This window comes from Lithobates pipiens, unplaced genomic scaffold (genome assembly GCF_037356315.1).
Source record: "Lithobates pipiens isolate NorthernLeopardFrog02 unplaced genomic scaffold, aLitPip1_a1.2 Scaffold_13, whole genome shotgun sequence".
In the NCBI taxonomy this organism is placed as follows: domain Eukaryota; kingdom Metazoa; phylum Chordata; class Amphibia; order Anura; family Ranidae; genus Lithobates; species Lithobates pipiens.
Window position 1 is genome coordinate 539,200,650 of NW_027507718.1, and position 26,705 is coordinate 539,227,354.

At 50.7% G+C, this 26,705-nt stretch overlaps 1 protein-coding gene across 1 annotated transcript in view; it reads right to left on the bottom strand.

Annotated features, from left to right (window-relative positions):
- Positions 1 to 26,705, bottom strand: part of LOC143975971 (uncharacterized) — an 87,487-nt gene that overhangs the window by 37,235 nt on the left and 23,547 nt on the right. The window contains exon 3 of the mRNA XM_077478499.1: positions 3,163 to 3,275. Within this exon, the coding sequence (XP_077334625.1) occupies positions 3,163 to 3,275 (113 nt within the window). The remainder of the gene's footprint in view (positions 1 to 3,162; positions 3,276 to 26,705) is intronic.

Here is a 26,705-nt window from a genome sequence, read left to right on the forward strand (position 1 = left end):
ATGCATGATGGAAACTAGAGGGGGTGAGGAATTGGGGTAGGCAAATGTATGCCGATTAAATTTCATCAATGTGTTCCCTAAAAACTGCCCCCGCTCCCCGTGCCATTTGGTTGACAACCGTCCAAAGGTCCCCATTAAACTTAGTATGTTTGTAGGTAGGCTGTAGAATGTCCAGGGAAGGTGGTCCAATGTCCTCACTTCTGCTCCTCCTCCAAAGGTCCCCCATTAACCTTCGTATGTTTGTAGCTAGGCTGTAGTCAGCCTGAGCTCTGTTCTCCCTTCTCTGGGCTCTGCGGGTCTTCCCTGAGCTCAGTGGGTTGATTGCTCCTGCCTGTTACTGTCGAGGAGGTTCCAGTAGTCTGAGTGGGAAGGAAGATCACCGAGTTATGAATACGTCTGACCAATTCCGGAGATTCTTGTTGTGGGGTGTGGTGGGGCAGATATAATTGTGTCCGGAGTGTTCTCTCTCCCTCCTGGACGGATCTGAACTCGGCCTGGGACCGGTGATGGGGGCCCAAAGATGTGGTGGGATATCTGGAGGGGGGGGGGGGGGGCTACCAAAGGATCTTCTTCCAGAAGAGAGTCACAGAGGAGCCGGGCAGAGGAACGATTCCTCATCCTCCAATCCAGGAATTGGTGGTCGGTGTCTGGGGTCAGATTTACTATAGACTCAAGATAGACTCTGACACTGTGACTGCTCCTACGGTGTCCTCAATCTTCTGTCTGCCTGCCCCATGGGGTCAGCAATTACCAAGAGGGGGCTATTAAAGGGCCTAGTGCTAATACTAGTATGACTACTACTATTAACTCATACTACCACTACTATTAGTATGACTACTATTAACTCATACTACTACTACTACTACTACTAGTATGACTACTACTATTAACTCATACTACTACCACTACTACTAGTATGACTACTACTATTAACGCATACTACCACTACTATTAGTATGACTACTATTAACTCATACTACTACTACTACTACTACTACTAGTATGACTACTACTATTAACTCATACTACTACCACTACTACTAGTATGACTACTACTATTAACGCATACTACCACTACTACTAGTATGACTACTATTAACTCATACTACTACCACTACTAGTATGACTACTACTATTAACTCATACTACTACTACTACCTCATACTACTAGTATGACTACTACTATTAACTCATACACCTACTACTAATACTACAAGTATGACTACTACTAATACTAGTATGACTACTACTTTTACTACTAGTATGACTATTACTACTACTAATACTGCTCCCACTACTAGTCCTACTACTACTACAACTACTATTATTACTACTAACCCCGCTACCACTATTACTAAAATTACTACTACTACTGCTGTTACTACAACAACCACCAATACTACTACCACCCCCTACTCCTGCACAAACGTTACTGTTGTTATTACTAATACCACTATTATTAATGCTATCACTACTAGTACAACTACGTCTACTACAGGGCCTTTAAAAAAGTATTCATACCCCTTGACATTCCCCACATTTTGTTACAACCAAAAACGTAAATGTATTTTATTGGGATTTTATGTGATGGACCAACACAAAGTGTCACATAATTGTGAAGTGGAAGGAAAATGATAAATGATACAAATAAATATGTGAAAAGTGTGGGGGAGGGGCATTTGTATGGCGCCCCCTTTACTCCAATACCCCTAACTAAAATCTAGTGGAACCAAGTCCACCTGTGTGTAATTTAATCTCAGTATAAATACAGCTGCTCTGTGAAGCCCTCAGAGGTTTGTTAGAGAACCTTAGTGAACAAACAGCATCATGAAGGCCAAGGAACACACCAGACAGGTCGGTGATAAAGTTGTGGAGAAGTATAAAGCAGGGTCAGGTTATAATAAAATCTCCCAAGCTTTGACCATCTCACGGATTTCTGTTCAATCCACCATCGGAAAATGGAAAGAGTATGGGCACAACCGCAAACCTACCAAGACATGGCCGTCCACCTAAACTGACCGGGCCGGGCAAGGAGAGCATTCATCAGAGAAGAGCCAAGAGGTCCATGGTAACTCTGGAGGAGCTGCAGAGATCCACAGCTCAGGGGGGAGAATCTGTCCACAGGACAACTATTAGTCGTCTCTCCACAAATCTGCCCTTTATGGAAGAGTGACAAGAAGAAAGACATTGGAGGAAGAAAGTCATAAGAAGTCCTGTTTGTAGTTTGTGAGAAGCCATGTGGGGGAGGGGGCAGCAAACATGTGGAAGAAGGTGATCTGGTCAGAGGAGACCAAAATTCTACTTTATGACCTAAAAGCAAAACGCTATGTGTGGGGAAAACTAACACCGCCCATCCCCCGAACACACCATCCCCACCGTGAGACATGGTGGTGGCAGCATCATGTGGTGGGGATGGTTTTCTTCAGCAGGGACAGGGAAGCTGGTCAGAGTTGATGGGAAGATGGATGGAGACAAATACAGGACAATCTTAGAAGAAAACCTGTTAGAGTCGGCAGAAGACTTGAGACCGGAGCGGAGGTTCCCCTTCCAGCAGGACAACGACCCGAAACATCCAGCCAGAGCTACAATGGAATGGTTTACATCAAAGCATATTCATGTGTTAGAATGGCCCAGTCACAGTCCAGACCTAAATCCCATTGAGAATCTGTGGCCAGACTTGAAAATTGCTGATCACAGACGCTCTCCATCCAATCTGACAGAGCTTGAGATATTTTACAAAGAAGAAGAATGGGCAGAAATGTCCTCTCTAGATGTGCAAAGCAGGTAGAGACACCCCCAAAAAGACTTGTAGAGAAAGGGGGTTCTACAAAGTATTGACTCCGGGGGGCGCCATACAAATGCCCCTCCCCCACACTTTTCACAGATTTATTTGTATCATTTATCATTTTCCTTCCACTTCACAATTATGTGACACTTTGTGTTGGTCCATCACATAAAATCCCAATAAAATACATTTATGGTTTTGGTTGTATTAAAATGTGGGGAATGTCGGGGGGTATGAATACTTTTTCCAGGCACTGTACTAATACCACTACAATTACTACAACTGCTACTCTCACTAATACTATTGTCCTATGACTACCACTAATACTACTTCCATCAGTAGTACAGGAGGAATTGCCCCATGTGGGGAAATCTTACCCAGTATATGAGGATGAATCGGGGTCCCTGGGTGTTGGGGTCCGGCACTCGGCACAGTCCGTACAGTACCAGGTTCTTGTTGAATTTTTTGATCAATTCTTCCAACCCGCCAACTGCCAGGAGAGAAAAGAAAACCGTTAGTGTAAGAGATCCCCGGGGTGTATGTAGCCAATTCATCATCCATAGCATGAGGACAGGACCCGCTGTGCCCATTATGAGGGGTTCCCACCATCCCTGTGCTGAGTTCCCCGGTCTGTACACCCGCTGTGCCCATTATGAGGGGTTCTCACCATCCCTGTGCTGAGTTCCCCGGTCTGTACACCCGCTGTGCCCATTATGAGGGGTCCCCACCATCCCTGTGCTGAGTTCCTGGGTCTGTACACCCGCTGTGCCCATTATGAGAGGTTCCCACCATCCCTGTGCTGAGTTCCCCGGTCTGTACACCCGCTGTGCCCATTATGAGGGGTTCCCACCATCCCTGTGCTGAGTTCCCGGGTCTGTACACCCGCTGTACCCATTATGAGGGGTTCCCACCATCCCTGTGCTGAGTTCCCCGGTCTGTACACCCGCTGTGCCCATTATGAGGGGTTCCCACCATCCCTGTGCTGAGTTCCCGGGTCTGTACACCCGCTGTGCCCATTATGAGGGGTTCCCACCATCCCTGTGCTGAGTTCCTGGGTCTGTACACCCGCTGTACCCATTATGAGGGGTTCCCACCATCCCTGTGCTGAGTTCCCGGGTCTGTACACCCGCTGTGCCCATTATGAGGGGTTCCCACCATCCCTGTGCTGAGTTCCCGGGTCTGTACACCCGCTGTGCCCATTATGAGAGGTTCCCACCATCCCTGTGCTGAGTTCCCGGGTCTGTACACCCGCTGTGCCCATTATGAGGGGTTCCCACCACCCCTGTGCTGAGTTCCCGGGTCTGTACACCCGCTGTGCCCATTATGAGGGGTTCCCACCACCCCTGTGCTGAGTTCCCGGGTCTGTACACCCGCTGTGCCCATTATGAGAGGTTCCCACCATCCCTGTGCTGAGTTCCCGGGTCTGTACACCCGCTGTGCCCATTATGAGGGGTTCCCACCATCCCTGTGCTGAGTTCCCGGGTCTGTACACCCGCTGTGCCCATTATGAGGGGTTCCCACCACCCCTGTGCTGATTTCCGGGGTCTGTACACCCGCTGTGCCCATTATGAGGGGTTCCCACCATGCCTGTGCTGAGTTCCCGGGTCTGTACACCCGCTGTGCCCATTATGAGGGGTTCCCACCATCCCTGTGCTGAGTTCCCGGGTCTGTACACCCGCTGTGCCCATTATGAGGGGTTCCCACCATGCCTGTGCTGAGTTCCCGGGTCTGTACACCCGCTGTGCCCATTATGAGGGGTTCTCACCATCCCTGTGCTGAGTTCCCGGGTCTATACACCCGCTGTGCCCATTATGAGGGGTTCTCACCATCCCTGTGCTGAGTTCCCGGGTCTGTACACCCGCTGTGCCCATTATGAGGGGTTCCCACCATCCCTGTGCTGAGTTCCCGGGTCTGTACACCCGCTGTGCCCATTATGAGGGGTTCCCACCATCCCTGTGCTGAGTTCCCGGGTCTGTACACCCGCTGTGCCCATTATGAGGGGTTCCCACCATCCCTGTGCTGAGTTCCTGGGTCTGTACGCCCGCTGTGCCCATTATGAGAGGTTCCCACCATCCCTGTGCTGAGTTCCCCGGTCTGTACACCCGCTGTGCCCATTATGAGGGGTTCCCACCATCCCTGTGCTGAGTTCCCGGGTCTGTACACCCGCTGTACCCATTATGAGGGGTTCCCACCATCCCTGTGCTGAGTTCCCGGGTCTGTACACCCGCTGTGCCCATTATGAGGGGTTCCCACCATCCCTGTGCTGATTTCCGGGGTCTGTACACCCGCTGTGCCCATTATGAGGGGTTCCCACCATCCCTGTGCTGAGTTCCCGGGTCTGTACACCCGCTGTGCCCATTATGAGGGGTTCCCACCATCCCTGTGCTGAGTTCCCGGGTCTGTACACCCACTGTGCCCATTATGAGGGGTTCCCACCATCCCTGTGCTGAGTTCCCGGGTCACAAATGTAAGGCAAATACTATGGGATGGAGCCACCAAAACACACATATAGATGACTCCACCTACACCTGGAATGTCACCTTTGGGTGGATCTTTAGTCTGGTGATGTTGGGTTGGTGGCTATTGAATGATCTTCTATTACTATGTCCAGCAGAGAACAGGGAGAGGTGGTGCCCACTGAGAACAGACCCCCCCCTCCCCCTCCTCAGAACGGTTACCCCCTGAGGATGGACTGTCCCGTTTCCCGTCTCCCCTTGTCATGTGACGTATCCCACCCAATATCAGGGTATTTCTTCTTTCACCATTGTTAGTCCCACCATTAGACCCTCCATGCTCTGCAGTGTTGCCCCCCCCCCCCGATCCACCCCAATTCTCAGGCCCACAGACTTACAAAAGCCCCCAGCGGCCTCCTCCCATAGACCCCGGATTGCCTGGCCTTTCATCTATAATGATCAGCCAAGTCCTGCAATCTTTGGTTCTGGTGGGAAGGAAATCTTTTGGCTGATCCACAATTCTTACATTGAAGAAGTTACAACAATAACGACAGACGTGCCGATTCCCGACAGAGGTCACCTACCCGATTCAGTGGATGAAAATGCCGGAGACCCCCCCCCAAAAAAAAGGATGCGAGTTTGTCTGGCCGGCCTCGGGGTCTCCACTTTCCTCCACACTCCATAGACGTTGTGGTGGTACAATTGCCCTTCTGTCTATACTGCCCCTAGTCTTATCATAGGGTCTGCATTACTGTATATACAACTTCCATTGATTTATCTCTATGTATTAGAAATGACCCGCCCCCCAGAGGGAGAGGTCATAGTGCCGCAAAAGCGTTGAGTAAAAGGTTTGAAGATCTGAATCTTTATTGGTAAAATACAAGAAATGTTCCGTTCTGAATTTTTATATATGTATTTATTTCCCAGTCTAGTCCATCATATCTATGTAGATGTAACATGGTGTTAGGCGGGGATGCCGACAAATTTAGTTTGCTAGGTGGTAACCGGCCTGGCTGATTGTTAGGGCGAGCCACTGGCCTTTTCCTAAGTCTGGGTTGATGCACCTCTCTCTTCTGTCACTAGGTGGCATCGTTACCTGTGCCATTAGATGGACCAGGGCCTAGTAAATCCAGACTAGGAGCGGATGGGTTGTCTCAGTCAATTGGCAGAGGGCTTCTTGGCCCTTGGCCTGCTGGGAGAGCCTATTTATTCGGGTGATCGGGGATTAGATGGATGGGAGTTGAGAAGCTCCCGGCTGCTAGGCCAGGAGGCCTAGCCGAGACTACCTGGCTTCTAGGCGGTCTGAGGGCTATCCAGGTTGGAAGCGAGCAGCGCCGGGGTTGGAGCTTCAGGTTTGGAGCCCAACCGAGTCGCAGGGGGTTCTGCCAGCTGGAGCACCAATTAGTTGCACAAGGTGAAGGAAAGCAGTTGCCGTCAGAGATGACCACGCCTTAAACTTTTCTGATGTGCATACAGGCTCTGGCTTAGAAAGCATTCAGGCCCATGGGGACAGCAGTACAGCCAGGCGAAGAGCATTTTTTTTTAGAAGGTTAGCAACCATATCTCCCGCATATCCATCATGAAATAATTCATTTAACGCCTTGACTTCAATTATACAGGTAGTGCCGTTAGATGAGTTCCAGAACACGGACACCTCAGGCAGGTGCTGCTGCAGGTGGGCCGCTCACACTCTTCAGGCGTGCTCCCTCCCTTCCTTCCCTCAGCCTCCGAGCCGAGCTACCTGAAGAAGGTGGAGGAGGTGGGTGGAGCCTGTGCTCCCTTCCTTCCTTCCCTCAGCCTCCGAGCCGAGCTACCTGAAGAAGGTGGAGGAGGTGGGTGGAGCCCGTGCTCCCTTCCTTCCCTCAGGCTCCGAGCCGAGCTACCTGAAGAAGGTGGAGGAGGTGGGTGGAGCCCGTGCTCCCTCCCTTCCTTCCCTCAGCCTCCGAGCCGAGCTACCTGAAGAAGGTGGAGGAGGTGGGTGGAGCCTGTGCTCCCTTCCTTCCCTCAGGCTCTGAGCCGAGCTACCTGAAGAAGATGGAGGAGGTGGGTGGAGCCCGTGCTCCCTTCCTTCCCTCAGGCTCCGAGCCGAGCTACCTGAAGAAGATGGAGGAGGTGGGTGGAGCCCGTGCTCCCTTCCTTCGACCAGGCTCTGAGCCGAGCTACCTGAAGAAGGTGGAGGAGGTGGGTGGAGCCCGTGCTCCCTTCCTTCGACCAGGCTCTGAGCCGAGCTACCTGAAGAAGGTGGAGGAGGTGGGTGGAGCCCGTGCTCCCTTCCTTCCTTCCCCCAGGCTCTGAGCCGAGCTACCTGAAGAAGGTGGAGGAGGTGGGTGGAGCCCGTGCTCCCTTCCTTCCTTCCCCCAGGCTCTGAGCCGAGCTACCTGAAGAAGGTGGAGGAGGTGGGTGGAGCCAAACCTGACCAGGTGCGAAGTAGGAAGAAGTTCCTCCCCACCGGTCTGAATGCTGGGGCCTCGTCTCGGCCTCACGACGTCACAAATCACGTCACTGGTTGCTAGACGCCAGGCAAGTCTAGCAACCAGGGCAGCAGAGAAGCCAGGGGATGGTGCAATAAGAGGGTCTAGGGAGTCTGTGATTGGCTGGAAACCTTTACTCTACGATTGGTGTGTATTTCAGTCCTTAATGTAATTGGACATGAATCCATTGACCAATCATGTGGCTTGTGCCCCTTCCTTGCCATAGAACTCTATAAGTGATGGATGCTTGTGGACATAACAGTAAGTGACTGTCACAGCTTTGGTGGCCCCTCCCCTTTGTGGCAGCTTGTGGTGGTGCCTGGGTGCGGTGCACCTGCCCAGGATCGGCCCCGAGTGTCCATGTGTGGATACCTTGCTCTGGGGGGGGGGGTGTTGTTGACCCGCCGAGCAGACGCCCATGCATACATGACAAGTCCTCAGGATAGATGAGACCCTTCATGACATGCCAGGCGTCTCCCAGAGAGGTCAGTGGAACTCTCCTAAGATGGCCGGCCGCCACCGCACCAACCTAGAAGACCCGCACCCCAATTCCTAGAAGACAACAATACAATACGAGGCAAGGTGATACCGACAAAATAAAAGAATCGCTTCCCTGCTAAATTGGCTCCATAGGTGTGTGTGATAAGGACCTTAGATTGTAAGCTCCTGAGGCCAGGGACTGACGGGAGTGTAAAGTATGAAAAGCACTGCGCAAATTGTTGGCACTAAATGAATGCCTGTCATGAATAAATGTTGTAAGCGCCAACGAGCCGCGCCCTCCGATTCCTCCCCTATCGCATTCTATGGTAACTGTACTGTCTGCCCTCACGGTGTAAAGCGCTGCGCAAACTGTTGGCGCCATAAAAATCTTGTATAATATTATTATTATTATTATTATACAGGATTTATATTATTATTATTATTATTATTCAGGATTTATATGGTGGTGGTAATAATAATAATATAAATCCTGTATAATAATAATAATAATAATATAAATCCTGAATAATACTAATAATATTATTATAAGGGATTTATATTATTATTATTCAGGATTTATTATTATTATTCAGGATTTATATTATTATTATTATTATTATTCAGGATTTATATATTATTATTATTCAGGATTTATATGGTGGTGGTAATAATAATATATAAATCCTGAATAATAATAATAATAATAATAATAATAATAATAATAATAATATAAATCCTGAATAATAATAATATTTTACGGGATTTATATTATTATTATTCAGGATTTATATATTATTATTATTCAGGATTTATATATTATTATACAGGGTTTATATTATTATTATTATTATTCAGGATTTATATATTATTATTATTATAATACAGGATTTATATGGTGTCAACAGTTTGCTGAATAATATAATAGTATATAAATTCTGAATAATAATAATAATAATAATAATAATAATAATAATAAAAAATAAATCCTGAATAATAATAATAATATAAATCCTGTATAATAATAATAATAATAAATAATATATAAATCCTGTATAATAATATATAAATCCTGAATAATAATAATAATAATAATATTCAGGATTTATATATTAATAATATATAAATCCTGTATTATAATAATAATATTATAAATCCTGTATAATATTATTATTAATAAAAATAATAATAATAATAATATTATTATATAAATCCTGTATAATAATATAAATCCTGAATAATAATAACATATAAATACTGCATAATAATAATATATAAATCCTGTATTATAATAATAAAAATAATATTATATAAATCCTGAATAATAATAAATGACCAACATTAAATTCCTGATAAGAAAACCAAATGGTGATCTCTTAATTTAATTGATTAAAAGTAATTGATGTATTTCATGAAATGTAATTATACAAATCTGTCACTAGGTGTCCCCCTCTGCCTGATAAAAGAGCCCCGATTGTATCATGGGGGGGGGGATAAAAGGAGAATACAAAGTAACAATCCAGGATGGAGATGTAATGACACATATATACCACTAGGTGTCCCCCCACTGCCTGATAAAAGAGGACCAATCATAGGAGAGGGCGGTCTGGGGATACAAAGTAACAATCCAGGATGGAGATGTAACAAGTGGGAAGAAGATGATTCCACTTCAGGAGAGAAGAAATCTGATGATCGGAGAGAAGAAATCTGATGATCGGAGAGAAGAAATCTGATGATCGGAGAGAAGAAATCTGATGATCGGAGAGAAGAAATCTGATGATCGGAGAGAAGAAATCTGATGATCGGAGAGAAGAAATCTGATGATCGGAGAGCTCCTCGCTGAGGTCAGACTATTCACAACGATCGGTGGTGATTTTTTCGCTCTGGGGTACAATACAACTTTCCATCCCGCAGACGCCCCCCTGAGGTGACTATTATGGTGCGGGGAGCACTATGACCTCTAGTTTATTTCGTGTTCACCAAATGTGATTCTCACAGTGCGGAGAGGACCCCCAATATAACGCCACAAATGTCTCATAACGCTTTGGATGGCGTGGAGAGGGATTAGATCCCCTGTCAGTTTTTATTTGCTGTCTGTACCCCCATTAGGGAGACCCTCCCCCCCCCCAATCTATGTGTCCTGTTTATTGCTACCCCCCGGAATGAAATAAAATCACAAATGTGTCCACAGAACAGGAATGGAGGGGAAATCTTCACTTTGGAGGGATTTCCTCTCACTTCCTGTTTTGGCTACAGGACAGGAAGTGGAGAGAAATCTCCCCTATGGGACACCTGACAGGGGTTATAACCCCCCCCCCCCCCCTCCTCCCACTCTCTATCTAGATGAATACAAGTTTTGCCTTCAGTTGTACTTTAATCTGTAGATGACATAAGAAGCAGATGAATTGTCTGTCCTGATTATCATTCGAATATTTTCTTCAGATTCCCGGGAAATCGCCGAGATCCCAATCCCACTTCCTGAGAGCAGAACTCCGGACCGGCACTGAAATAATCCGCTGTGTTCAAATATCACTGAGGGGAGAAGACGGAGAACTGGATTTGGGACCCGGAGGGCGGAGCCTTGATGGAGACTCGGGAGGGGTGGAGCCTCCAATCTCAGAGGTTGTGATGTTTGTATTTTGTATTTTATGTTATTTCCGGGTTGTGATGTTTGTATTTTTCTGCTCTCTGTGACCTTCTTAAACTCTTAAGGACCGCCTCACGCCAATAAACGTCGGCAGAATGGCGCGGCTGGGCACAATCACCTACCGGTACGTTGCTCTTTAAGTGCCCAGCCATGGGTTGCGTGCGCGCCGCTGGAGGCACACTCCCGACCCGGTCCTGAGCTCCGTGGCCGCGGGACCCTAGTGGTTAACCCCTTCACTGCCAGTGTCATTTACACAGGAATCACTGCATTTGTATAGCACTGATCACTGTATAAATGGCAATGGTCCCAAAAATGTGTCCAAAATGTCCGATGTGTCCCCCACAATGTCGCAAAAAGTAAAAATATAATGCGTTTTTTTTTCAAAATTGTCGCTCAATTTTTTTTTTATAGCACAAAAAAATTAAAACCGCAGAGGTGATCAAATACCACCGAAAGAAAAGCTCTAAAAAAAAAAAAAAAAAAAGGGACGCCAGTTTTGTTTGGGAGCCACTACCGCGCAATTACAGTCAGTTAAAGCGACGCAAGCGCCGAATCACAAAAAAAGGGGGCCCCCGTCCTTTGGCTGCGAATTGGTCTGGGGGGGGGCTGAAGGGGTTAAACGCGATAATAACGGATATAGAAATGTCAATGCAGAGAGTGGCTGCTCTTTGCTCCTCCCCCCCGGTAGTTACATATTTCCTCCAGCAGAGGGCGACACTCACCCACATTACACCGCGACCCGCCGGCCGCACACAACGCAAATTCCAGCAGATCTTCAGTGACGATGAAGAGGTGGCGACGCCTCCGAATACCGGCGGGTGTATATATATATATACTTCATTCCGTCACAACGATGGGCGAGGATATTAAATGATTTATTTTTAAGTGAAAGCACTGAAATATATTATTATAGTGATGTATGGAATATATATATATATATATATAGCGCCCCATATGGGTGACAAGTGTGGGTTACTTTGTAGGGGAGGGGCAGTGACTGTAGGGTAAGTGGGGAGGGGGAGGGGGGTATTAGGGTTCTTATTTCTGTCATTAACCTTCCCCCCATCTCAGAAACATTCCTCTTCCTGCCGTCACCCCGATACTTCTCTACCTGAGCCGGCGTGTGATTGGAGGACTAGGCAGGCATCACACGGTGTGTCTGCTGACATCATAATGACAGGCCCGCCCCCTTCTGTCATCCTTATATTGGGGACACATTGCAGCCTCATCCCAGCAGGACTCCTCTCACCACGGGACAGATTCTTACAAAGGAACATTGTTTATAAACATTGTTCAGACGGGAGATAGAGAGATACAAAGTAACATTGTTTATAAACATTGCTCAGACTGGAAATGGAGAGATACAAAGTAACATTGTTTATAAACTTTGATCAGACAGGAGACAGAGAGATACAAAGTAACATTGTTTATAAACATTGATCAGACAGGAGACAGAGAGATACAAAGCAACATTGTTTCTAAACATTGCTTAGACAGGAGACAGAGAGATACAAAGTAACATTGTTTATAAACATTGCTCAGACAGGAGACAGAGAAATACAAAGTAACATTGTTTATAAACATTGATCAGATGGGAGATAGAGAGATACAAAGTAACATTGTTTCTAAACATTGATCAGACAGGAGAGAGATACAAAGTAACATTGTTTCTAAACATTGCTTAGACAGGAGACAGAGAGATACCACGTAACATTGTTTATAAACATTGCTCAGACAAGAGATAGAGAGATACAAAGTAACATTGTTTATAAACATTGCTCAGACGGGAGATTGTGTATGTTATGTAACCCCTTAGTGACCCTCATCAGTCCTCAATAACTCCTCTTCCTCCTCCTATTATTTATTATTTTTGATTTTTGTTGTTCAGTGGGGGGAGGGGACGAGTTTTCCATTAGAATGAAGATTGGAGAGATTATCACCGGAAATCAGGAATGACTTTCTATGTCGGAATCGATCGGCTCCATACACCGGGGTTATTACCCCCCCTCCTCCTCCTCCATGTGTCTACGCACGCCTGTCCGGCCCCGCCCCCTCTCTGTCCCCAGCCCCGCCCCTTCCAGACACGGAAGGTATCCAGGCCTCAGAGTCCAGCAATAAGTAATCTTATTACATCTCATTAATTATCGATCGTTACATAAGAAACATTCCTCGCTTATCACCCGACCGCCACCCAATGGCACCGCCCAGACAATACCCAGCGCCCCCCTCCCCCACCCCACCCAAACGTGACACTTCACTTCTACATAGAGAATCAGATAATAAGGGACTTCAGAGGGAGGTGTCCTTACTTTCTACTTCATCTGCTCCTCCCACCTATGAGATGTCCCCTCCCCCCATAACGGGCACAGCGGGTGTACAGACCCGGGAACTCAGCACAGGGATGGTGAGAACCCCTCATAATGGGCACAGCGGGTGTACAGACCCGGGAACTCAGCACAGGGATGGTGAGAAACTGCCATTCCTCTCCTTGTCAGCGAGGTTGCTAGTTCCTTTGCTCCTGTGCTTCCAGAGACCAGGGGCTAGAGTTACTCCTCTGCCCCAGGAGGGATGCTGGATCCTGGGGAGGACCCCGGTGGGGGCCCCCTGGCTAGGCCTGTGGAAGATTCTGGGCCTGGCCAAAGGAGTGAGGAGTCCCTGCCTGCCTTTAGACAGAGGATTGTTGGGAAGATGAAGCAGATTGAGGAAGAAGAGGAGAGATTGTTGATTTTGATGACTGAATTTCGGAAGAAAAAAACAAGTTTGTGCAAATTGTACAGCAAGAGGAGGCGGCTCTGAGGCCTGAGGTGAAGGACTTGGAGGAAGCTGTGAGGAAGCAGAAGGAGCTGGTGAGCTCTGTGAAGGAGAACAGTGGAGCATTTAAAGATAAATATAGGAATGAGGAACGATTTAATCGCATGAGGAGAGGAGCCGCTTCCGGCATGGAAGGTGATCCCATCAGTGAGGAGATGCAGGTACAGACAGCAGAGAGTGAGGAAGTGGCCCGGAGGATGAGCCCAGCTCTTCAACACCTCAGACATCTGCTGAGCCCTCAATGGTGGAGGCCTCTGTCCCCCCTCCCTCTGCGACAGCAATATGGAACATCTGAGCAGGAGGTCAAGGGAGGTACAGGCATGCTGGAGTTCATCACTCAGCTGGAATCCCCTCCCCCAGATGATGATGATGATGATGATGATGATGATGATGATGATGATGATGATGATGATGATGATGATGAGAAGATGGACGCCGTTCCTCACCCTGTGAAAGAGAGACCTATGGAGAGAGAAAAATCCACCATGAAGTCTGCAGCAGCTGAGGGTAAGTCTGATCCCACCGTCAGCCATGACATCACAGAGGTGACAACACAGCGAGCAGGTACAGTGTGTGCACAGGATGGCGATGTGGACTTTATTAATGACAATGGGCTTGCTGAGGGTTGTAGTGCTACGGGCAGTCAGCCCAGACCCATAGACAATGTACAGCATACAATGCAGTCTGAATTACCTGCTGAAAAGAAAGCTTCAGGAGAAACTGTCAGCTTCTGGGGGAAGAGTCTGCAGAGAGGAGCTCCATGGACAATACAGAGACTTTGCCTGGACCAGGCGCAGCGGCTGTTCCTGAGAATGGTGGAGGAGATGCTGGGTGCAGTAGTGCTACAGCTCTCCAGGAGTCTGCAGCGGACAGGATTGTGATTTGAACCCAGGAACGTAGCTGAGTGTTCGGAGAAGGGGGAGGGGACGGGTCTCAACTCTGATAATCAGAAGACTGCTATCCCAGCTGATTCAGACTCTCTGGCAGCAGGTTTGAATGTATCTGAGGACAAGACTGCAAATGCTGGTGGTGGAAGAAAAACTTATGCTGGTGTTGCTGCCGCAGGATCTGGGAAGGGGGAGCAAGCAGGGAAGGAATATGAAAATGTTTTATCTTCCTCAATGTTTAAAAGGAGGAATGTTGTGCAGCTTAAGTGGGAGGGTGGAGGACTTCCTCTGCATAGGAGGACAGTGGTGGATAAAATCCTGCAGATGGGGTTTAGGCCTGCGGATATCTTCGCCCTGATCAGTCCGGCAGGTTCCTATGAATATGATTTGTCCTTTATCCGTCCCGAGTCTCTGGACATATTTTGGGAGAAGTTTGAACACGTGTGTAGGGGCCTGCCAGACTGGAAAGGGCTCATCCCCAAACTTATATCACGCCAGCCCCTCATTAAAATGGTGACAGTTCTGGTGCGCAATGAATCTATACCACAAGGGGATCTGACTGTATGGCTGAGGAGGTATGGGGACGTCCTGAGCCCCCTGAGAAAGATTTTGGATGATCGGGGAATATGGACGGGGGAGGTTCTGTGCAGCTGAAATTAAAAGTCATTGACAATGTTGTCCAACATCTGCCATCCTCAGCTTTCCTGGGGAGGGACAGGCTGACCATCTTCTACCCGGGCCAGCCAAAGCTCTGCAATAAATGTGGAGATAAAGGGCATCTTGCATCCTCCTGTCCAGTGATGAAGTGCTCCCTGTGTCAGGGTATAGGACATTTGGCAAAGGACTGTAATATTATCAGGTGTAATCTGTGCAATGCAGTGGGACATCCTTATAGTCAGTGTCCTGAGGCAATGCACAACAAGCCGGAGCTCATGAGAGAGTTCTTCCATCTGGACATGGAGGGTGCACAGAGCTCATCAGCTGGAGGGTCTGTGATTTCATCTGAGTCTGTGCCCATACCCAATGTGTCTCCCCAGTCTGTGCCCATACCCAATGTGTCTCCCCAGTCTGTGCCAATACCCGATGTGTTCCCCCAGTCTGTGCCAATACCCGATGTGTCTGTGTCTCCCCAGTCTGTGCCAATACCCAATGTGTCTGTGTCTCCCCAGTCTGTGGTGCCCCAGTCTATGCCAATACCCAATGTGTCTGTGTCTCCCCAGTCTGTGCCAATACCCAATGTGTCTGTGTCTCCCCAGTCTGTGCCAATACCCAATGTGTCTGTGTCTCCCCAGTCTGTGGTGCCCCAGTCTATGCCAATACCCAATGTGTCTGTGTCTCCCCAGTCTGTGCCAATACCCAATGTGTCTGTGTCTCCCCAGTCTGTGGTGCCCCAGTCTATGCCAATACCCAATGTGTCTGTGTCTCCCCAGTCTGTGGTGCCCCAGTCTATGCCAATACCCAATATGTCTGTGTCTCCCCAGTCTATGCCAATACCCAATGTGTCTGTGTCTCCCCAGTCTGTGCCAATACCCAATGTGTCTGTGTCTCCCCAGTCTGTGGTGCCCCAGTCTATGCCAATACCCAATGTGTCTGTGTCTCCCCAGTCTGTGCCAATACCCAATGTGTCTGTGTCTCCCCAGTCTGTGCCAATACTCAATGTGTCTGTGTCTCCCCAGTCTGTGGTGCCCCAGTCTGTGCCAATACCCAATATGTCTGTGTCTCCCCAGCCAATACCCAATGTGTCTGTGTCTCCCCAGTCTGTGCCAATACCCAATGTGTCTGTGTCTTCCCAGTCTGTGCCAATACCCAATGTGTCTGTGTCTCCCCAGTCTGTGGTGCCCAATTCTTTGCCAATACCCAATATGTCTGTGTCTCCCCAGTCTATGCCAATACCCAATGTGTCTGTGTCTCCCCAGTCTGTGCCAATACCCAATGTGTCTGTGTCTCCCCAGTCTGTGGTGCCCCAGTCTGTGCCAATACTCAATGTGTCTGTGTCTCCCCAGTTTGTGGTGCCCAATTCTATGCCAATACCCAATATGTCTGTGTCTCCCCAGTCTGTGCCAATACCCAATGTGTCTGTGTCTCCCCAGTCTGTGCCAATACCCAATGTGTCTGTGTCTCCCCAGTCTGTGGTGCCCCAGTCTGTGCCAATACCCAATGTGTCTGTGTCTCCCCAGTCTGTGGTGCCCCAGTCTGTGCCAATACCCAATGTGTCTGTGTCTCCCCAGTCTGTGCCAATACCCAATGTGTCTCTGTCTCCCCAGTCTGTGGTGCCCCAGTCTGTGCCAATACCCAATGTGTCTGTGTCTCCCCAGTCTGTGGTGCCCCAGTCTGTGCCAATACCCAATGTGTCTGTGTCTCCCCAGTCTGTGGTGCCCCAGTCTGTGCCAATACCCAATGTGTCTGTGTCTCCCCAGTCTGTGCCAATACCCAATGTGTCTGTGTCTCCCCAGTCTGTGCCAATACCCAATGTGTCTGTGTCTCCCCAGTCTGTGGTGCCCCAGTCTGTGCCAATACCCAATGTGTCTGTGTTTCCCCAGTCTGTGGTGCCCCAGTCTGTGCCAATACCCAATATGTCTGTGTCTCCCCAGTCTGTGCCAATACCCAATGTGTCTGTGTCTCCCCAGTCTGTGCCAATACCCAATGTGTCTGTGTCTCCCCAGTCTATGCCAATACCCAATGTGTCTGTGTCTCCCCAGTCTGTGGTGCCCCGTTCTATGCCAATACCCAATGTGTCTGTGTCTCCCCAGTCTGTGGGTAAGGTTTCAGTTGCCAAGAATGTGTCCAATCCTTCTGTGACTTCTAAAATTGCAGAGGCAGCAAGAGATGCTGAGGCTGGTGCATCAAGTGCAGTGCCAGTCCCCCTCCCCCGACGCTGTAGGGTCTCTGTTATGGGTCATGGGGTGCAGAGGAGTGGGGTGGATGGTGAAGAGGCTGGCCTGGTGGTAGATAAGGGAAGGGAGAGTGGGGGGGGAGGATAGGTGTGGGGAGGTTGTTGACTCTGATTTGTCCAAGGATGATATGGAGTGGTTGGAGGATAAAAGGAAGAGGGGCAAAAGGAAGGGGAAGAAAAGAGGTGCAGTTACCTTAAGTCCTGAGGTTTTGCATGTAGAAAATAAGTTTGAGGTCCTGTCAGATGATGATGATGATTGGGACTCGTTCAGTTCAGCGTCCTCCATGGATGATGAGTGTCAGGGTGCAGCGAAGCGCGCTGGTTCTCCCGGCAGAGGGAGGAGTCAGGCTAAGAAGCGTCTGCCCCAACTACCCTAATGGCAGTTCCCACTCCGTTTCTATAGAAGGTTCCATGCATGGTGACGGTGATGTTCCTTAGTCTGGCTCTCCCATAGGGATTATGTTGTATGCTTTTTGGTTTGCACCGTTTATTATGTTCTTGTTTTGTATAATCATATTCAATTATTTTGTAAATATGTTTTATTTATTTATTATCATTTTATTGTATATAAGTTGTTGTTTGTAAGATTTTCAATAAACAAAATTAACCCCTCATAATGGGCACAGCGGGTGTACAGACTCGGGAACTCAGCACAGGGATGGTGGGAACCCCTCATAATGGGCACAGCGGGTGTACAGACCCGGGAACTCAGCACAGGGATGGTGGGAACCCCTCATAATGGGCACAGCGGGTGTACAGACTCGGGAACTCAGCACAGGGATGGTGGGAACCCCTCATAATGGGCACAGCGGGTGTACAGACCCGGGAACTCAGCACAGGGATGGTGGGAACCCCTCATAATGGGCACAGCGGGTGTACAGACCCGGGAACTCAGCACAGGGATGGTGGGAACCCCTCATAATGGGCACAGCGGGTGTACAGACCCGGGAACTCAGCACAGGGATGGTGGGAACCCCTCATAATGGGCACAGCGGGTGTACAGACCCAGGAACTCAGCACAGGGATGGTGGGAACCCCTCATAATGGGCACAGCGGGTGTACAGACCCGGGAACTCAGCACAGGGATGGTGAGAACCCCTCATAATGGGCACAGCGGGTGTACAGACCCGGGAACTCAGCACAGGGATGGTGGGAACCCCTCATAACGGGCACAGCGGGTGTACAGACCCGGGAACTCAGCACAGGGATGGTGGGAACCCCTCATAACGGGCACAGCGGGTGTACAGACCCGGGAACTCAGCACAGGGATGGTGGGAACCCCTCATAATGGGCACAGCGGGTGTACAGACCCGGGAACTCGGCACAGGGATGGTGGGAACCCCTCATAATGGGCACAGCGGGTGTACAGACCCGGGAACTCAGCACAGGGATGGTGGGAACCCCTCATAATGGGCACAGCGGGTGTACAGACCCAGGAACTCAGCACAGGGATGGTGGGAACCCCTCATAATGGGCACAGCGGGCGTACAGACCCGGGAACTCAGCACAGGGATGGTGAGAACCCCTCATAATGGGCACAGCGGGTGTACAGACCTGGGAACTCAGCACAGGGATGGTGGGAACCCCTCATAATGGGCACAGCGGGTGTACAGACCCGGGAACTCAGCACAGGGATGGTGAGAACCCCTCATAATGGGCACAGCGGGTGTACAGACCCGGGAACTCAGCACAGGGATGGTGGGAACCCCTCATAACGGGCACAGCGGGTGTACAGACCCGGGAACTCAGCACAGGGATGGTGGGAACCCCTCATAATGGGCACAGCGGGTGTACAGACCCGGGAACTCAGCACATGGATGGTGGGAACCCCTCATAACGGGCACAGCGGGTGTACAGACCCGGGAACTCAGCACAGGGATGGTGGGAACCCCTCATAATGGGCACAGCGGGTGTACAGACCCGGGAACTCGGCACAGGGATGGTGGGAACCCCTCATAATGGGCACAGCGGGTGTACAGACCCAGGAACTCAGCACAGGGATGGTGGGAACCCCTCATAATGGGCACAGCGGGAGTACAGACCCGGAAACTCAGCACAGGGATGGTGAGAACCCCTCATAATGGGCACAGCGGGTGTACAGACCCGGGAACTCGGCACAGGGATGGTGGGAACCCCTCATAATGGGCACAGCGGGTGTACAGACCCGGGAACTCGGCACAAGGATGGTGTGAACCCCTCATAATGGGCACAGCGGGTGTACAGACCCGGGAACTCGGCACAGGGATGGTGGGAACCCCTCATAATGGGCACAGCGGGCGTACAGACCCGGGAACTCAGCACAGGGAAGGTGGGAACCCCTCATAATGGGCACAGCGGGTGTACAGACCCGGCAACTCAGCACAGGGATGGTGGGAACCCCTCATAATGGGCACAGCGGGTGTACAGACCCGGGAACTCAGCACAGGGATGGTGAGGACCCCTCATAATGGGCACAGCGGGCGTACAGACCCGGGAACTCAGCACAGGGATGGTGAGAACCCCTCATAATGGGCACAGCGGGTGTACAGACCCGGGAACTCGGCACAGGGATGGTGGGAACCCCTCATAATGGGCACAGCGGGTGTACAGACCCGGGAACTCGGCACAAGGATGGTGTGAACCCCTCATAATGGGCACAGCGGGTGTACAGACCCGGGAACTCGGCACAGGGATGGTGGGAACCCCTCATAATGGGCACAGCGGGCGTACAGACCCGGGAACTCAGCACAGGGAAGGTGGGAACCCCTCATAATGGGCACAGCGGGTGTACAGACCCGGCAACTCAGCACAGGGATGGTGGGAACCCCTCATAATGGGCACAGCGGGTGTACAGACCCGGGAACTCAGCACAGGGATGGTGAGGACCCCTCATAATGGGCACAGCGGGCGTACAGACCCGGGAACTCAGCACAGGGATGGTGAGAACCCCTCATAATGGGCACAGCGGGTGTACAGACCCGGGAACTCGGCACAGGGATGGTGGGGACCCCTCATAATGGGCACAGCGGGTGTACAGACCCGGGAACTCGGCACAGGGATGGTGGGAACCCCTCATAATGGGCACAGCGGGTGTACAGACCCGGGAACTCAGCACAGGGATGGTGAGAACCCCTCATAATGGGCACAGCGGGTGTACAGACCCGGGAACTCGGCACAGGGATGGTGGGAACCCCTCATAATGGGCACAGCGGGTGTACAGACCCGGGAACTCGGCACAGGGATGGTGTGAACCCCTCATAATGGGCACAGCGGGTGTACAGACCCGGGAACTCGGCACAGGGATGGTGGGAACCCCTCATAATGGGCACAGCGGGCGTACAGACCCGGGAACTCGGCACAGGGATGGTGAGAACCCCTCATAATGGGCACAGCGGGTGTACAGACCCGGAACTCGGCACAGGGAAGGTAGGAACCCCTCATAATGGGCACAGCGGGTGTACAGACCCGGGAACTCAGCACAGGGATGGTGAGAACCCCTCATAATGGGCACAGCGGGTGTACAGACCCGGAACTCAGCACAGGGAAGGTGGGAACCCCTCATAATGGGCACAGCGGGTGTACAGACCCGGGAACTCGGCACAGGGATGGTGGGAACCCCTCATAATGGGCACAGCGGGTGTACAGACCCGGGAACTCAGCACAGGGATGGTGAGGACCCCTCATAATGGGCACAGCGGGCGTACAGACCCGGGAACTCAGCACAGGGATGGTGAGGACCTCTCATAATGGGCACAGCGGGTGTACAGACCCGGGAACTCAGCACAGGGATGGTGAGGACCCCTCATAATGGGCACAGCGGGTGTACAGACCCGGGAACTCAGCACAGGGATGGTGAGAACCCCTCATAATGGGCACAGCGGGTGTACAGACCCGGGAACTCAGCACAGGGATGGTGGGAACCCCTCATAATGGGCACAGCGGGTGTACAGACCCGGGAACTCAGCACAGGGATGGTGAGGACCTCTCATAATGGGCACAGCGGGTGTACAGACCCGGGAACTCAGCACAGGGATGGTGAGGACCCCTCATAATGGGCACAGCGGGTGTACAGACCCGGGAACTCAGCACAGGGATGGTGAGAACCCCTCATAATGGGCACAGCGGGTGTACAGACCCGGGAACTCGGCTTCGATTCTCATCAATAGAGTCTCAGAGAAGAGACTGTCGGATTTTTCTCTCCAGCATCTACCAGACTCTGAATTACATGTTCTGGGTGGGGTGACCCTTTAGCTTTGCTTGGTATGAAGACTTGTAATTGCTGAACTCGGGACATTCCAATGAAATACCAAACTGGAGAGTTTACAGGACACTCCAACACGGCGGCCATTAACACGGTGACAGATTGTGTAAGGACATGGCTTGGATAGTGTGGGGGAGGGGCTGGGAAAGGTTTAATGAGGATGATGGATCTCAGCTGTCCCACTACAGGATGAGTGGTCAGAATTCTTCACTTTATTTCCCCGGAGTCCTTCAGAATTCCGGCTTCCCAGGACCGACAGACCAGAAAATGAGCGGAAGACGTGGAAAGCGAAATATGGCAGCTGGGATATTATAATCATTCCCAGAGCCGGGGACACGAGTGTGCCAATCACAGCATGTATGGGGGTTCCCAGGGATTGGTCCAGCCATATACCACCATTCATCAACCATGCATGGCCGTCCCTTGACCCCGCACCGCCATCTCCTGACCCTACACCTCCATCCCCTGACCCTGTACCGCCATCCCCTGACCCCATATCACCATCTCCTGACCCTGCACCGCCATCCCCTTACTCTGTACCACTATCCCCTGACCCCACACCGCCATCCCCTGACCCCATATCACATCTCCTGACCCTGCACCGCTATCCCCTTACTCTGTACCACTATCCCCTGACCCCACACCACCATCCCCTGACCCCACACCACCATCCCCTGACCCCACACCACCATCCCATGACCCCATACCACCATCCCATGACCCCATACCACCATCCCATGACCCCATACCACCATCCCATGACCCCATACCACTATCCCCTGACCCCACACCACCATCCCATGACCCCATACCGCCATTTCCTGACCCTACACCTCCATCCTCTGACCCTGCACCACCATCCCCTGACCCCATACCACCATCTCCTGACCCCGCACTGCCATCCCCTGACCCCGCATCCTCCCCCTGAGAAAATAGTGGCGGGCAAGTGGCTGAGCGGGCAGGCCAGTCAGCGATGAGCAGAGAGATTACATCATGCCAAGGCTGCCTACCTACACTCTGGGACACAGCAAGTGACAATCCGCATCTGGTGGCAGGTGACGTGACAATCCGCATCCGGTGACGTGACAATCCGCATCTGGTGGCTGGCGACGCGACAAATGACAATCCACATCTGGTGGCAGGTGATGCAACAAGTGACAATCCGCATTTGGTGGCAGGTGACATGACAATCCACATCTGCTGGCAAGTGACATGACAATCCGCATCCGGCGATGTGACAATCCGCATCTGGTGGCCGGTGAAATGACAAGTGACAATCCGCATCCGGTGACGTGACAATCTGCATCTGGTGGCCGGTGACGCGACAAATGACAATCCACATCTGTTGGCAGGTGACGTGACAATCTACATCTGGTGGCAGGTAACGTGACAATCTACATCTGGTGGCAGGTAACGTGACAATCTACATCTGGTGGCAGGTAACGTGACAATCTACATCTGGTGGCAGGTAACGTGACAATCTACATCTGGTGGCAGGTGACGTGACAATCTACATCTGGTGGCAGGTGACGTGACAATCCACATCTGGTGGCAGGTGACACGACAATCTACATCTGGTGGCAGGTGACACGACAATCTACATCTGGTGGCAGGTGACACGACAATCCGCATCTGGTGGCAGGTGACACGACAATCCGCATCTGGTGGCAGGTGACATGACAACTGACAATCCGCATCCAGTGGCAGGTGACGTGACAATCCGCATCCGGTGGCAGGTGACGTGACAATCTGCATCTGGTGGCAGGTGAGGTGACAATCCGCATCTGGTGACGTGACAATCCGCATCCGGTGGCAGGTGACGTGACAATCCGCATCCGGTGGCAGGTGACGCGACAATCCACATCTGGTGGCAGGTGACGTGACAAGTGACAATCCGCATCCGGTGGCAGGTGACGCGACAATCCACATCTGGTGGCAGGTGACGTGACAAGTGACAATCCGCATCTGGTGGCAGGTGACCGGACAATCTACATCTGGTGGCAGGTGACGCGTTACTTTTCCCTCTGCAGAAAAGACAAAATTGCTTCTAAAGTCCCTATGTTTTGGAGTATTTTTCTGGTTGGTGTTGTGCAGTAAGTAGTAGATCTTCCATTCTATGGATACTTTCCACCTGACAGAGCGAGCCGGTCCCAGTTAGCGGTAGTTGTTTCCTCCAATGGAGTGGGATCCAAGACTTTGCTGCGGCATTCTAGCGCTGTCCTACAAGAGATTTTTTTTTATATAGTTTTTCAGAAATCCTAGAGCAGTGATGGCGAACCTCGGCACCCCAGATGTTTTGTAACTACATTTCCCATGATGCTCCACTATACTGCAGAGTGCAAGAGCATCATGGGAAATGTAGTTCCAAAACATCTGGGGTGCCGAGGTTCGCCATCACTGTCCTAGAGACATGTAGGAAGAAAAAGTCTGGATCACCAGGAGTCTTACATTCCGTGAATTTTTGGGTTATGTCCCTGACTGTTGCCCAAAATTGGTTTAATTTTGGACACGACCAAAATATGTGGAGCAGCGTTCCTCAGTCGCCCTCCGGCATCTCCAGCAACGGTCAGTAGTGCTGGGGTAATAGGTATGTAAGAAGCGGCGGGGGGGAGGGGTGAGGTACCACCATGTTAAAGGTTTGTAATTGGTCTCTTGAATTTTCCTACAGACCGTTGACTTTAATCTGAGGATACGTTGTAGCTGGGCAGGTGTGGCTCCTTCTCCCACTTGTCCACGAAGGGTAAGTGTGGTTGTAAAGCCGGGTGGTTCAATAGGGAGTACGTTCTGGAAAGAACCTGTGTGAGGGTGACTTCTTTTCCCATCAATGGTCTTCAAAGGTCATCAGGGGACGGCCAAAGGGGCCCGTGCCATCCATCAACTCCTCTATGGAAGGCCACCTATCTCCCATTGGAGAATGGCATGCCTGAATCCTGCCCAATTGGAAGCGTATGGGTATCTTGTGAGGAAAGGGAGGTCTGCCCACAGACCTGCGATCCTATGTGGAGTGTTGTGCCCATTAAGCGGTGCCATATCAATGGGGGGAGGGCGGTTAGGTGGTCATAGCACCACAAAGCTCCTAATGTTAGTTTGGGCTTGCTCTATCTGTGCCCGTAATTTAGCACAGCGGCGACGACACCCATTAACAATTCTACCCATGTGAATTGCCTGGTAATATTTCCGAATGTCAGGAAGGGCTAGACCACCGTATTGTTAGGGGTAGTGATAGTAAGTGGCGAGGAAGACGTGCCCAGGTGAGCTTATGAAAAAGAGATTGGAACTGTTTAAAGTAAGCAAGGGGTATCTTAATTGGTAAGGCTTGGAATTGCATCTTCCAACCCAAGAATGTAGGAGGCCCTTGTGCCAAGTCTCCAACAATATACGGGTTCTGGCCAGCAGAGGTGGGAAGTTGAACGCAAATCTCTGAGACAGATTCGCGGGGATTTAGGTGCCCAAATACCGTAAAAGCCGCGTCTGTCCACTTAAAGTTAAAACTTGACTGTAATGCTGATAGGAGGGCAGAAGGGAACCCGATTCCCATCGCTTCCCATTTTCTTAAAATGTGTTTTTAGATTGGAAAGAGATCCATAAAGTTGGAATTGTCGGAGAAGATCTGGGAGTGATATGGTAGGGTTCGTCAGGGAGAAGGACAATTCGTCCACACATGCCGAGATTCTGTATTGGGTATCTCCAATCGATTTATTCCTTGAATGTCCGGGTTTAAACGGGTTCTATGAAAGAATTGTTCCGGCAACAGGACGAATAACAGCGGGGGGGGGGGGGGGGGGTGGCAGACGATGTTTTGTTCCTTTCGTAATGGGGAAGGGGTCGGATAGAACTCCGTTAGCTTTAACCTGAGCTGTAGGGTTGGAATAAACTTTTGGCAATCCAGTTAATGATAGTTTCCCCTCCGGCCTAGATGACCAAGACCGAGAACATGTATTGCCAATTTACACGGTCAAACGCCTTCCCTGCATCCGCGCTAAGAAAGACACGGGGCATATGAGAGGAACTGACAACATGGAGCGGGTGGAGAACATTTGTTGTGTTGCCTCCCTGGTGTTGATGAAGCCCACCAGGGAGGCAACACCAGGGAAGCCCACCAGAGAGGCAACTTTCTCCCCTAGCGGGGATGAATCCCACCAGGGAAGCAACACCAGGGAGGCAACTTCATACCCTGGCAGGGATGAAGCCCACCAGGGAGGCAACACCAGGGAGGCAACTTCATCCCCTGGCGGAGATGAAGCCCACCAGGGAGGCAACTTCATCCCCCGAATCCCACCAGGGAGGCAACTTCACCCCCTGGCAGGGATGAAGCCCAACAGGGAGGCAACACCAGGGAAACCCACCAGGGAGGCAACACCAGGGAAACCCACCAGGGAGGCAACACCAGGGAAGCCCACCAGGGAGGCAACTACCTCCCCTGGTGGGGATGAAGCCCACCAGGGAGGCAACACCAGGGAAGCCCACCAGGGAAGCAACTACCTCCCCTGGTGGGGATGAAGCCCACCAGGGAAACCCACCATGGAGGCAACCTCATCCCCTGGCGGGGATGAAGCCTACCAGGGAGGCAACACCAGGGAAGCCCACCAGGGAGGCAACTTCATCCCCTAGCGGGGATGAATCCCACCAGGGAAGCAACACCAGGGAGGCAACTTCAGGGAAACCCACCAGGGAGGCAACACCAGGGAAGCCCACCAGGGAGGCAACTTCATCCCCTGGCGGGGATGAAGCCCACCAGGGAGGCAACACCAGGGAAGCCCACCAGGGAGGCAACTACCTCCCCTGGTGGGGATGAAGCCCACCAGGGAGGCAACACCAGGGAAGCCCACCAGGGAGGCAACTTCATCCCCTGGCAGGGATGAAGCCCACCAGGAACGCCCACCATGAAGGCAACTTCATCCCCTGGTGGGGATGAAGCCCACTTGGTCCAAGTGGACCAATTTCATAAGGGGATTTTAAATTATTACTTGTTTCATCTAAAGACTTAAATTGAAGTCTTCTCATGGAAGTGGCGCAAAATCAGCTCTTCTTACAGGACAAG